At 44.5% G+C, this 14,890-nt stretch overlaps 1 protein-coding gene across 1 annotated transcript in view; it reads right to left on the minus strand.

Annotated features, from left to right (window-relative positions):
- Positions 1-14,890, minus strand: part of LOC117969221 (DCC-interacting protein 13-alpha-like) — a 36,160-nt gene that overhangs the window by 1,408 nt on the left and 19,862 nt on the right. The window contains exons 9-21 of the mRNA XM_058999343.1: positions 14,749-14,831; positions 13,123-13,281; positions 11,892-12,080; positions 9,495-9,537; positions 8,612-8,668; positions 7,939-8,030; positions 6,322-6,489; positions 5,685-5,734; positions 3,391-3,565; positions 2,495-2,531; positions 1,533-1,679; positions 798-848; positions 345-434 (exon numbers count right to left, since the gene is read on the minus strand). Coding sequence (XP_058855326.1) covers positions 345-434; positions 798-848; positions 1,533-1,679; positions 2,495-2,531; positions 3,391-3,565; positions 5,685-5,734; positions 6,322-6,489; positions 7,939-8,030; positions 8,612-8,668; positions 9,495-9,537; positions 11,892-12,080; positions 13,123-13,281; positions 14,749-14,831 — 1,341 coding nt within the window. The remainder of the gene's footprint in view (positions 1-344; positions 435-797; positions 849-1,532; positions 1,680-2,494; positions 2,532-3,390; positions 3,566-5,684; positions 5,735-6,321; positions 6,490-7,938; positions 8,031-8,611; positions 8,669-9,494; positions 9,538-11,891; positions 12,081-13,122; positions 13,282-14,748; positions 14,832-14,890) is intronic.

Raw genomic sequence — 14,890 nt, forward strand, 5'->3', positions numbered from 1 at the left:
CCACTAGAAATAGCAGAGTGCATGTACAATCTAGGAAAAATACCTTCACTAACACTGCAGAGTGCTAGCCTAGTCTAGGAAAAATACTTCCACTAACACAGCAGAGTGCTAGCCTAATCTAGGACAAATAATTGCACTCAAAACAGCTGAGCAGTTAACCAGGTGTAGTCTTGGGTATTGTAAGCAGGACTTTATTCCAATAAGACACTAAAACTAATGCATTAGATATAGCTGAAAGAGTTCAATTCAATGCAATAACAGTGACAATGCATTTCTCTCTCATTCCCCCAGGAAGCGCCCTGTGCTCTGGGCTGGTGGCGTTGCTGCCCCTGGTTCATTCATACCTTCTCAATCTGTTTTTGTTTGCAGATCTCCTCCTGCTGCCTCTCCTTCTCCTTGTCCAGCTCCTTCTGCTTCACTGTCGCTCTGCGATCCTAAATCAGGTCAAGCACTGAGTTCAGGGGGTGTCAGGGATAAAGCAGCAACCAGGAGCCAGACGACTTCTGAAGATCTGGGTTTAATCACTTACTAGGAACTGGGCGAGCACTTATGGGCCGAATTCTTATGTTCTTATTTTCTTAAGCTGCCCATTTAATAAAAAATAAAAAAATAAAAAAATGATACTGATTCCTCAAGTTCGTGGGACAAGGTAGTTTGTAACTGTATCTAGGAAGTACCTTTTAACAACCTGAACACATCTGCAGTAAAAACAGTTTCTGCTCATGCAAATCCTGCATTTGATATGTACTGAAATAAAAATGATTTTGCAGAAAATCGCCTTTTATTGTTCCTCTTACCATGTCTGAATGGAAGGCGATCTGCTTCGCCAGCCCGACACTATCACAGATCTGAAAATAAAAGAGAACTGCTGACTAAACAACATGACACACTTCATACTTTTCTACAAGAAAGATCACACGTCTTCATAAAATTACAAAGCACACAATGAAATCCTGTTCGAGGTTAAAAACTCATGCAAGCAGTTTAACAAGGTATGGACCCCACAAATATTAAATACCCTCAAATTGCATTTTACTGACCCTTTGTACGATGTTTTCAGTGATCATTGCAACTACTGTGCTTATACTGATACGTCTGTTATTATGCTTTGATGACAGCTGATATTAACGTATAGAATCTGTTTCTATAGAGCGTGTTGTAGTATAAATGTTTGGAGTGCTGTGTCATTGACACTCAAGAGTGCCAGCTCTACAGACACTCCACAGGATTGCAAAAGCAGCTGCTTATAATACAGGTTATATCAGTCAAAGTGTTTTTATGTTAGTAAGAAGCAAAAGGAAATGTGATCCGATCACAGGACGGACACTGCTGCTGTAGGGAGGTATGAATTCTATTAAGACTAATACAAACTGTTTAATGATAAAATTCTACCCCAAGACGTGCTTCTATAATATATTAGTACGGGGTGTATGGGGGTCTCAGTTCAGAGATTGTTTGAACTGGCTGCACAGGAAGGTGTCCAGAGATAAACAAGCACAGGGCCCTGCAGCGGCGGTGTGTTTGCATGGTACCTTCTCTCCCTCGTTGTTGGACTCAAACACGTAGCACACAGACACTGGCCTGCCCTCCGCTCGGCTCCCTGAGCACTGCAGCACGAAACCCAAGAGGCGCTTGTTCTCCTGGTGAGAGGCGCACAGAACCACGCTGGAGAGAGGAAACTGCACAATGTGCAGGGGAGAGACAGACAGCGTTACACCAGACTGACTGACCAGCACAAACAGCGTGCAGAGGAGAGACAGACAGCGTTATACCAGACTGACTGACCAGCACAAACATTTCACATGGTATTGCTGTGTATGAACACTGCAGTCTGGTCTCATGTCAGTGTTGTGCATGAACACACTGCAGTCTGGTCTCATGTCAGTGCTGTGTATGGACACTGCAGTCTGGTCTCATGTCAGTGCTGTGGTATTGTTGTGTATGGACACTGCAGTCTGGTCTCATGTCAGTGCTGTGGTATTGTTGTGTATGGACACTGCAGTCTGGTCTCATGTCAGTGCTGTGGTATTGTTGTGTATGGACACTGCAGTCTGGTCTCATGTCAGTGTTTATTCTCTTTTTCTGATGATTGTTTTAAAATATTCAGGCTTTTAAAAAAAAATGTTATACCATCCGAAAAGTGAACTGAGCGGTTCTTTCATTCTGGTTTTGCAGACCAGTCCTGCTCTGGAGTTCTGATGTGTTGAGGCAGCCTGAGAACTGCTCAAGTCAAATCACAGCACAGACTAGACTCTCAGTGCATGCTGTACCTATTGCAAAGAATCTACTAAACTGCACCACGGACCACTGGGAAGTCAACATGGACTGGGCAGTTGTCTCAGGTGTACAGTGCTGACATGACAGTGTTTTAGGATACGCAGTGGTGTTCTCAATGTATAACAGCTAAAAGCTAAGTTTGATGTACTGCTCTTATTGTGTATTGGTGATAACCAGACCCCTCGTTATCCAGGACAAGCAGAAAGCAAGCACTCACCCTCAGCCTGGTGACCTGAGTCTGCGGGTCGATCAGCCTGCAGAGAAAAACAAGACAGAACACGTCAGGCTCTTCCTGCGTACACAGCGCAGTGAGAGCCAGCGCCACCTAGTGGATTCTTTCTCTTTATTGCCAGTGATACACAAGGAAACCTGATCCCATAGTGCGTGTTGAGTGCTTCCTTTTGGCTCATCTAGCCTGTGTTACATATATCTATTGAAAAGGCAGTTACAACTGAAGAGCAGGTTCTAAACTGTGGCCAAAGCACCTTAACTTCAAAAATAAAAATATTAAATAAAAAAAGCACCCACACAGCACTCCCTTGATACATCCACATTCCCTAATTTACTAATCTGGTTCATTCACTGCAGGACTGAGACAGACAGGATGATTCTTGGTGATAAATCTCCCTCCCGACCTGTGAGGGCTGTGTAAAGGGAACAGAGTGCCCTGGACTGGATGGCCAGACAATTCATTCCCAGGGTTAAACGGAAGTCGGCCATCTAGAAAGGGGGCGGAGCTACGGTACACTAAATCATCGACCCGGAAGGGAATCGATGTGGCAGCCGCGGATTGGAGGAGCAGTTTCACTCGTTAACCAAGGGGTCATGATGGTACAAAAGGGGACGTAGCAAAGTGATCTGTTCCTTTGTTATGGTTAAACGCTGAACCGGAAGAAGAAACTGTATTGTAATCCTGAGCGTTTTGTTTGTTTTGTCGTGTCTAAGGAACCACTGTATTTGTTGTTATTAGACAGCTGAAACACGATCCGGAGAGGTCACTAATTCATTGTTTTTCTGATGTGTAGGTTACATAGAGAAATAAGGAGGCAGTGCTATACAGAAAACATTATTTGGGGAATCACAAAAAGAGCCCCTGAGAATGAGTGGACTCACTTGAGGCAGTCACAGGTGACGAGCAGGTGGGACTCGGTCATGCGGAAGACGTTGTGGATGGCACGCGCGGCCAGGATGTGCCGCATGGTCTCGTAGATCACATCGGTACTCTCCCCTGAGCTCACCTCCATGGAGCCCAGGAACCGCACCATGTACAGCTGCTGCAGGATGGAGTCTGCGGGGGGACAGTGAGGGGCCACAGGGCCACTGTCATTACAGTCTAATACAAACCATCACCAGAATCAATCTTGCATCATTGAATCCCATTCCACTCTCGATCCCACACTGAATTAAAGTCATGCCCAGTTCAATTACATGGAACTTACTGGCTGCACTTTCAATAATGGAGGCACACATACTCTTGTAATGACATGGTAATAACACCACCATGGTAACTGCTGGTGACTGGCCTGCACCAGGGTGTGATCATGTGATTCCATCAGATAATAAGATTGTGTTGACAAGGTGATTTCCATGTGATTACACAGTGGCACCATGTTACATGCAGCACCCATTGCTAATTACTAGCGGTGCAATCAGCAAGTCTCTTAATCCATTATCTCATCTGCATTTATTAACAGTAATCGATGCATAAACAACATTTTATTTTTCAAAATCAAGAACAAACATTAGGATTGTTATCAGAAGATCCAATAGCTAAAAACATTGCTGTGCAGAACAGTGAAACAGCAAGGCACAGCCTATATTCAAGTGAGAACACTTCTGAAAAACAAATATATAATAATAATCTGAAGGACTTGAGTTCAGTTAGGAACTGAAAAAATATGCACGGGTCTGCACCATGTGTCCCTTTAATAACTTTAATAATAACAAAAACAATCATTCTTATTCAAGTCATTTCAATCTGGAATATGCTTGCTAATTGACATTACTGTTATCATTTTATGTCACAAGCATTTACCATCTACATGAAATCCAACAGCATTTACCATCAACACGAAATCCAACAGCATTTACCATCTCCACGAAATCCAACAGCATTTACCATCTACATGAAATCCAACAGCATTTACCATCTACACGAAATCCAACAGCATTTACCATCTCCACGAAATCCAACAGCATTTACCATCTACATGAAATCCAACAGCATTTACCATCAACACGAAATCCAACAGCATTTACCATCTCCACGAAATCTAACAGCATTTACCATCTCCACGAAATCCAACAGCATTTACCATCAACATGAAATCCAATGGCATTTATCATCAACATGAAATCCAATAGCATTTATCATCAACATGAAATCCAATAGCATTTACCATCTAAACAAAATCCAACAGCATTTACCATCTCCAAGAAATCCAATAGCATTTACCATCTACATGAAATCCAACAGCATTTACCATCTACACGAAATCCAACAGCATTTACCATCTACATGAAATCCAATAAATTGCCAGACATGGCTTTTCTGTCCTCCCTTTCCTTTACCCCAAAAATGTCTCTTCCATTTTTTAAATAAATAAAAAAAACATTGTCTCGCTTTCATTTTTAAATCCGGAAAGTGTAAATGAAATATTTTAACTAACGTGACTTGTCCAAAGCGAATTTAGAGGTCAAAAGTTTGTATCCTAACAACGCGCTGACATTTGCTACCTGCTGTGCTAGCAGTAATACAAGCGCATAACTACACATCAACGTCTTAATACAAACTGGGATTGGGATACTTCAAACTGCGCTGGAAATTAATGCATCGATTCACCACTATGTAATCAAAGCTCAATCAATGTAAGGCTGGGTGATCGATGCATCAGTGAATTGTTGCATCTCTAGTAATCACACAGTTATTACAATGCAGTTACACAACTGCAATGCTATACATGCCCTGTTATCTAAACAAGGACTGACAACATTGTGAGCCCTCAAACGATTATTGAAGCTGGCTTGCTTGTCATCTTTAATTCCTGTAATGCCAGTCTTCCCTAACACTCATCTTCAGTGTCTTTAATTCCTGTAATGCCAGTCTTCCCTAAGCACTCATCTTCAGTGTCTTTAATTCCTGTAATGCCAGTCTTCCCTAAGCACTCATCTTCAGTGTCTTTAATTCCTGTGATGTCAGTCTTCCCTAAGCACTCATCTTCAGTGTCTTTAATTCCTGTAATGCCAGTCTTCCCTAAGCACTCATCTTCAGTGTCTTTAATTCCTGTAATGCCAGTCTTCCCTAACACTCATCTTCAGTGTCTTTAATTCCTGTAATGCCAGTCTTCCCTAACACTCATCTTCAGTGTCTTTAATTCCTGTGATGCGAGTCTTCCCTAAGCACTCACCTTCAGTCTCTTCAGGCTTCCCGTCCCCTGATTCCCCAAACGGGTTTGTCCTTTTTGAATGAAGGGGAGAGACAGGCTTTATTAAGACAAGTTAGTGAACACGATAACCTTCAGTATATTCAATGTTGGATGAGGTTTAGAATCAAGGTGCAAGTTAATAAAACTTGTTTTCCTAGCTCTTATAAGCCTGATGGGGTCCACTACTGTAGCAATAGAACCACATACAAATCCATTCTCAACAATTAGTGTTAAAAGAATGTCCGTACCAAGTTCCAGAACACTTAAATCAGGCTTCTCAAGATACAACTTCAGAAATGTTGTTGGCTTCTTTAACAGCTTGCTAGAGTAGTTACATAAATGTCAAACTGTGCTGTATTTAACCCTTCGTCAGCAGCACAGGGCGACTCGAAAACAGGAGAAATCCTTCAAAGAGCACATGGTCATTTTATGGGTGCAGTTCAACTCCAAGTTCGTTCATATCTGCAATAACACAGTGCCAACGCAGGCTTGTGCTGGCAGTCCAAAAATATATTACTAAGAAGCAGGGGGAGTAAGGAGACTTAGGAAAAGGGATAAAGATACATATTTTATACAATTATTATTATTTTATTTAAATGTTCTTCAAAAAGCTTGCTACCTGCCCGTCTGCCCAGGCAGCTTGGCCTGCCCTGTGTACTCCTCGCTCACAGGGGAGATGATGTCAAACTGAATGGGCGTGTCCGGGGCAACGAGCGAATCGAGGGAGAGCGTGGAGAGGGAGGCGGAGTCGGAGCTGCTGGTGTGTGAGGCCTTGGGGCGGCTCTTTCTGGAGAGAGGAAACAGAACAGAGAAACCACGTCAACACGACAGATCACTGACTGGAGAGAGCAAACAGGACAGAGAAACCACATCAACACGACAGATCACTGACTGGAGAGAGCAAACAGGACACAGAAACCACATCAACACGACAGATCATTGACTGGAGAGAGCAAACAGGACAGAGAAACCACGTCAACATGACAGATCACTGACTGGAGAAAGAAACAGGACAGAGAAACCACATCAACACGACAGATCATTGACTGGAGAGAGGAAACAGGACAGAGAAACCACATCAACACGGCAGATCACTGACTGGAGAAAGAAACAGGACAGAGAAACCACGTCAACACGACAGATCACTGACTGGAGAGAGGAAACAGGACAGCGAAACCACGTCAACACGACAGATCACTGACTGGAGAGAGCAAACAGGACAGAGAAACCACGTCAACATGACAGATCACTGACTGGAGAGAGGAAACAGGACAGAGAAACCACGTCAACACGACAGATCACTGACTGGAGAGAGCAAACATGACAGAGAAACCACGTCAACACGACAGATCACTGACTGGAGAGAGGAAACAGGACAGAGAAACCACGTCAACACGACAGATCACTGACTGGAGAGAGGAAACAGGACAGAGAAACCACGTCAACACGACAGATCACTGACTGGAGAGAGCAAACATGACAGAGAAACCACGTCAACACGACAGATCACTGACTGGAGAGAGCAAACAGGATACAGAAACCACATCAACACGACAGATCACTGACTGGAGAGAGCAAACAGGACACAGGAAACCACGTCAACACGACAGATCATTGACTGGAGAGAGGAAACAGGACACAGAAACCACGTCAACACGACAGATCACTGACTGGAGAAAGCAAACAGGACAGAGAAACCACGTCAACACGACAGATCACTGACTGGAGAGAGCAAACAGGACAGAGAAACCACGTCAACACGACAGATCACTGACTGGAGAGAGCAAACAGGATACAGAAACCACATCAACACGACAGATCACTGACTGGAGAAAGCAAACAGGACACAGAAACCACGTCAACACGGCAGATCACACTTAAAATAAAACTGGTTTACTACTATAAACAGCGCTCTTAATTGCTACTAATAAGTGATAGGGTGTGTGTAGGGTCTCTGATTATTACAAGTCATCTTGTGCACTTTGGGAGAGCGGCTTCTGTCTGTTCAAACTGTGCAACATGACTTCTGTTACAATAAGAGACACCATAAACAGAACTCATTTTACATGACAAAATATTCTCAATTTGCTTTTGTACTACACACATCTCCAAACATGCCGTTGATACTGCTGTTAGTTTTGGTGAAATGTTTATTGTCTCAAAAAGCAGACATCCAGCCCTATCTCGATTGCTCTAATCCAATGGTGCCGTGGCTATGGCATGCAGGGAGACTCACGCTGCTGGCCGCAGGCTCTCGTGTCTCTGCTGGAAGGATGGGGAAGGGGTCACAGCGTCCAGTGCAGACTGGTTCACTCGAGCAGCGGTCTCCTGCACAGCCAGGAAACAAACAGCAGTGAGGACTGGGGGGCTGGGAGTGAAACAAGCAGGTCAGTGTCACACAGGCTCTCCACCACCTACACCAACCGCCAACACAGAGCACGAGCTTTCAGCATCGCTGTGACCTACATCTGACATACGTACACACTCACTCTTAAGTGATGAACACGTTTCAGCACAATTACATCACTGGTTCTCTAGATATATCTGAAAACAAATGTGCAGCCTGCATAAGACGCTGCTACTCTCAATAGCCTGTGCTAAGAATGCCCTTGCCAAGCTTCATCACGGCAATTGAATAAGCGTTTCTCTAAATCCATGTATAAATGGAAGTGTGCCATACGTACACTATGAAGAGGGATATACACTTGTGAACAGCCTGCGAGCATCTCGCTGCTTTAGACATACCCAAGGGGCTTCTGTCATTTGGACTGAAAAAGACACTACCAGGCAGTAAGAACAGGGCAGCGCTGAGGGCAGTGTCTTGGGAAGAACAGTAAAAGGTGAATCACATGAAGCATTTTTTACCAGTAGATTTCTAAATGTCGCCAGGTTACAACACAGCACCTTACCTCTGGGTTTTCACTCAGGTAGATTTGTTTAGAGATGTTATTAATCGTTGCAATCCACTATGGAAACAGAGACAGAGACAAACCGAATCATTACTGCCATTTCAGGGCTGTTAGAGCACTAGAGCAGCAATAAGCACGAACATGTCTGAAAGCTCAGTGTTTTCCAAACGTTCTTAAAGAGGCCATGCCTTAGAATTGTGTTTTTAAATCAAAATACTCCGCTAGTCAACACTGTGCTTAAGAATATAACAAGGCGTAAAGCCTGGCAGCTTTGAAAAACATGAGACCACAAGAACGGTCAAAAAGGTATTTTTATATTGAAGTACCAGCAAGTCATTTCTTTATCACATTTTACACACAGCACCCCCAGTTTATTACCTAAATCAAACACAGTGAACTCCCTAACCTCGATTACATAACTGCATAAAGATGTTTATTTAACAAGCTTCCTTCTGATGGTAAAACCCGTAGAGCTTCATTGTACCACAGAGCTTTGTGATTCAAAGCTGTACTAAGCCAGATTAAACTGTGAACCTTCATTGTCCAGGAACAAAGTTCTTTGTTTTTTATTGTTTGTTTTTATTTCCATCTACATTCTGAACTATAAATAGCCCTCCACTGAATTGTCTCGATTAAAACCCATTCTTGAACAGCTCACGTTTGTAAGAACTGCATTTACATTTTCATACAGCAGGGTTTTACATGTGTCACTGTCAGAGGGTTTGTGTTTGTGAGGAGCTCTTAATAAAACTTTGAGAACAGTAGCAACATCCTGATTGATTTAACTTTGTAAACCAAGAGGGAAGGGACGTTCTGTCTCTAAGGGCAATGGAAGACAGAGGCACATGAAGAATGTTTCTAGAATCGCTATAGAAACACTTACCTCTTCACAGTCCTTTCTGCTTTCAGCTTGAAGAATTGCAGACCTGAAACACCATGAAAGTGATTAGGGCAAGCTGCTGTATTGAATCCTGCAAGAGTTATTAAGCAAGGTAAAATAACACACACTGTTCCCTAGCAGAACATCACAAGCCCTGACTGTTTTGCTGTCAGTGATGTTTGCTTTCCAAGTTTCTTTCTTTTCTCTGAGAAGCCCACTTGACCTGTCACAGCACTACAGATCCACTCCCTGTGCTTGGATCAGGAGTCACTTGTCCTGCCACAGCACTACAGATCCACTCCCTGTGCTTGGATCAGGAGCCACTTAACCTGCCACAGCACTACAGACCCACTCCCAGTGCTTGGATCAGGAGTCACTTGTCCTGCCACAGCACTACAGATCCACTCCCTGTGCTTGGATCAGGAGTCACTTGTCCTGCCACAGCACTACAGATCCACTCCCTGTGCTTGGATCAGGAGCCACTTAACCTGCCACAGCACTACAGACCCACTCCCAGTGCTTGGATCAGGAGTCACTTGTCCTGCCACAGCACTACAGATCCACTCCCTGTGCTTGGATCAGGAGCCACTTGTCCTGCCACAGCACTACAGACTGACCCCTGTGCTTGGATCAGGAGCCACTTGACCTGTCATAGCACTACAGACTGACTCCCTGTGCTTGGATCAGGAGCCACTTGACCTGTCACAGCACTACAGACTGACTCCCTGTGCTTGGATCAGGAGCCACTTGACCTGTCATAGCACTACAGACTGACTCCCTGTGCTTGGATCAGGAGCCACTTGACCTGTCACAGCACTACAGACCCACTCCCTGTGCTTGGATCAGGAGCCACTTGACCTGTCACAGCACTACAGACTGGCTCCCTGTGCTTGGATCAGGAGCCACTTGTCCTGCCACAGCACTACAGACCCACTCCCTGTGCTTGAATCAGGAGCCACTTGACCTGTCACAGCACTACAGACTGACCCCTGTGCTTGGATCAGGAGCCTCATATAAGGTTCAGGCTCATGTGACTATGTGTGCTCAGGTAGGATCCTAATGCCTGCTGCAACCTTTATGGAAGTTTACCAGAGTAAAATCACAGCAAATTGTAATAAAGCAAGTGAAAGCATGGTCGAGATTTGGTAAGCATTGTAAAGACCAGCTAGGTATGGTAAAGTATATTAAGAACATGGCAAACTATGTTAAATGCATAGTATGAAATACCATGGTAAACTTCTATAAGAGACAGGAAGTGAAGATAAGAGTCCAGAGTCCAACTGAAAATAAACGAAGGAAGGCAGTTCAAGGATGAATAGTCTGGAAAAGTAGAAACCTTTATTGAACAAGTATGTGAGGAACACCCACCACCAGAGCTGGAATTCCAGTAGGATATGAGAAAATACAGACAGATTGACTTCTCCACATACTACCAGATACTCTCAATGGCATCAACAGAAGAATGCTGGTTAAGTTTCATCACAATCTGACAAGCAGTTTTCAAGATATATGTACAAATGTAAGCGTGACACATGCATGGAATGTGGAGTGACTCTCACTTCTCTACAGAGTTACAGATGTCAAGTAGCGCACTGTATGGACTGTGGAGTGACGTTCACTTCTCTACAGGGTTACAGATGTCAGGTAGTGCACTGTATGGACTGTGGAGTGACTCTCACTTCTCTACTGTGGAGTGACTCTCACTTCTACAGGGTTACAGATGTCAGGTAGTGCACTGTATGGACTGTGGAGTGACTCTCACTTCTCTACTGTGGAGTGACTCTCACTTCTCTACAGGGTTACAGATGTCAGGTAGCGCACTGTATGGACTGTGGAGTGACTCTCACTTCTCTACTGTGGAGTGACTCTCACTTCTCTACAGGGTTACAGATGTCAAGTAGCGCACTGTATGGACTGTGGAGTGACGTTCACTTATCTACAGTGTTACAGATGTCAGGTAGTGCACTGTATGGACTGTGGAGTGACGTTCACTTATCTACAGTGTTACAGATGTCAGGTAGTGCACTGTATGGACTGTGGAGTGACGTTCACTTATCTACAGTGTTACAGATGTCAGGTAGTGCACTGTATGGACTGTGGAGTGACTCTCACTTCTCTACTGTGGAGTGACTCTCACTTCTCTACAGGGTTACAGATGTCAGGTAGTGCACTGTATGGACTGTGGAGTGACGTTCACTTATCTACAGTGTTACAGATGTCAGGTAGTGCACTGTATGGACTGTGGAGTGACGTTCACTTATCTACAGTGTTACAGATGTCAGGTAGTGCACTGTATGGACTGTGGAGTGACTCTCACTTCTCTGCTGTGGAGTGACTCTCACTTCTCTACAGGGTTACAGATGTCAGGTAGCGCACTGTATGGACTGTGGAGGGACTCACTTCTTTCCGTCGAAGGCAGTGATCTGGAAGCAGTAGCGGCGGTCCTCGCAGTCGACGGCCATGACGGAGCAGTTATCGATATCCAGGACCAGCCCTCCAGCCACTTCCCCGCGTGCCTGGCTCATCAGATTCCCTCCCTGGGTGAAGTAGAAATGCCGCTCCCAGGATGAGGACACTAGGCCGGTCTTACTAAGAAACACAGACACAGAGCCACACACACAAAGACACACAGAAACACAGACACACAAACACAGACACACACACAAACACAGAGACACACACACAAACACAGACACACACACAAAGACGGAGGCACAGAGACACACACACAAACACAGACACAGAGACAGACACACAAACACAGAGACACACACATAGCGTTACTAGGGGAATTCTAAGGTAAATTCTAAGGTAAAACCATAAGAAAGTCAAGCTGACAAACATTTTTGACAGCCATCCAGGTTATCAGGAGTTTAACCGTTGCTTAGAGTAAATCTAAATGTGTAAATCTGAATCAAGTTTAAAACGTTTCCATTTTTCAGTTTGGTTTACTACTAAATTCAATCAATGTTTGAACTAAACACAGAGTAATCTGCCTCTAAATTGGTTCAGTATGTTCCTCACTTACATTGCTTACTGAATGGCAGCTGAGCTAGGCATTACCAGTCGGGTATAATCACAGTTTCACATTGTTAGTTTTATTTTTACACTGTGTGGGATGGGCTCTAGATTGTATTCTTTGGTGAATTCTGCAAAGTGTCCTAGTCAGTTTAGTTTGTAGTTCACTTACATTGTATTTCATAAGGGTATTTCATAAGAATAACCATGCAGCAAATTCAACAAGAACCTACTGTAAGAGCGTTGCGAATACTGCCCCATCCTACTGGAAGAGCTTTGTGAATCCTGCCCCATCCTACTGTAAGAGCTTTGTGAATCCTGCCCCATCCTACTGTAAGAGCTTTGTGAATACTGCCCTATCCTACTGTAAAAGCTTTGTGAATCCTGCCCCATCCTACTGTAAGAGCTTTGTGAATCCTGCCCTATCCTACTGTAAGAGCTTTGCGACTCCTGCCCCATCCTACTGTAAGAGCTTTGTGAATCCTGCCCTATCCTACTGTAAGAGCTCTGTGAATCCTGCCCTATTACCTTCCACTTTAGTATCCAAGTCTATCATAATAAAATGCACTGTTCTGTATGTTTAAGTGAGAGGAAGAGAGCCTGCGTGTCTTACTTCCTGCAGTTCAGGTAGCCTGATTTCCTGCTCAGGTTCCTGTTGATGGGGATCCTGGCTGGATCGGGGTCTGGCAGGTACAGGGGGTCACAGGCCCCCTTCAGGTCCTCGATCGACTGCTGCATGGATTCCACATCCGAGTCCATCTCCCTGCGCACGCTGCAGGAATACAATAACAGTGTGATCTGAGTCCAGCTCCCTAACACTGCAGGAACAATAACAGTGTGATCTGAGTCCAGCTCCCTGACACTGCAGGAATACAATAACAGTGTGATCTGAGTCCAGCTCCCTGACACTGCAGGAATACAATAACAGCATGATCTGAGTCCAGCTCCCTGACACTGCAGGAATACAATAACAGTGTGATCTGAGTCCAGCTCCTTGACACTGCAGGAGCAATAACAGTGTGATCTGAGTCCAGCTCCCTGACACTGCAGGAACAATAACAGTGTGATCGGAGTCCAGCTCCCTGACACTGCAGGAACACGATAACAGTGTGATCTGAGTCCAGCTCCCTGACACTGCAGGAACAATAACAGTGTGATCTGAGTCCAGCTCCCTGACACTGCAGGAATACAATAACAGTGTGATCTGAGTCCAGCTCCCTGCCACTGCAGGAACAATAACTGTGTGATCGGAGTCCAGCTCCCTGACACTGCAGAAACACAATAACAGCGTGACAGGCACACTGACAGGTACCTCCACAGAGCCCCAGATTCTGATACTCTCAATAACCTGTGCAAAGAATGTCCTTACCAAGTTTCATCATGGCTGGATCAGCTGTTCTCTTATCAAAGTTCCCCACAATAAAAGCTTAGCAAAGTGAAATAAAGCACAGGGAGTATGGCCTGGACTCTCAAAGTGATTTACTCCAAATTGACATCGCTCATTTTTTTGTATTAAAGGAAAAATATATATTTTTTATAAATCTAAAATTAATTATTTACAACTTTAAAATACACATGCCTCCAAAATAAATTGACGAGTTGTTTATTTCTGGTTTGGCAACTTAATTAGATGCATTTTTGTTATCCGCAAAAATCTTGCTGATGTCGATTTGGAATAGAATGTGGCTCTGCAGTGTGTGATTTGGAACGTGGCTCTGCAGTGTGTGATTTGGAACGTGGCTCTGCGGTGTGTGATTTGGAACGTGGCTCTGCGGTGTGTGATTTGGAACGTGGCTCTGCAGTGTGCGATTTGGAACGTGGCTCTGCAGTGTGCGATTTGGAACGTGGCTCTGCAGTGTGCGATTTGGAACGTGGCTCTGCAGTGTGTGATTTGGAACGTGGCTCTGCAGTGTGTGATTTGGAATGTGGCTCTGCAGTGTGTGATTTGGAATGTGGCTCTGCAGTGTGTGATTTGGAATGTGGCTCTGCAGTGTGTGATTTGGAACGTGGCTCTGCAGTGTGTGATTTGGAATGTGGCTCTGCAGTGTGTGATTTGGAATGTGGCTCTGCAGTGTGTGATTTGGAATGTGGCTCTGCAGTGTGTGATTTGGAATGTGGCTCTGCAGTGTGTGATTTGGAATGTGGCTCTGCAGTGTGTGATTTGGAATGTGGCTCTGCAGTGTGTGTCTGATTGACTGTCTGACTGACAGTGTGCTCTGAACAGGACGGAGGCTCTTACTTCTGAACGCTGGTCCCGATGTTGGACAGGAATTCCTCCCAGTGCGCTGTCAGATTCTCTGAGCCCAGCTTGAAGAAACTGCTCTGCAATACGAGGAGGAGGAGGAGGGAGGCACTCAATAACATGCACCTGTGTAGCACCA

Source organism: Acipenser ruthenus, chromosome 25, assembly GCF_902713425.1.
Source record: "Acipenser ruthenus chromosome 25, fAciRut3.2 maternal haplotype, whole genome shotgun sequence".
Classification (NCBI taxonomy): Eukaryota; Metazoa; Chordata; class Actinopteri; order Acipenseriformes; family Acipenseridae; genus Acipenser; species Acipenser ruthenus.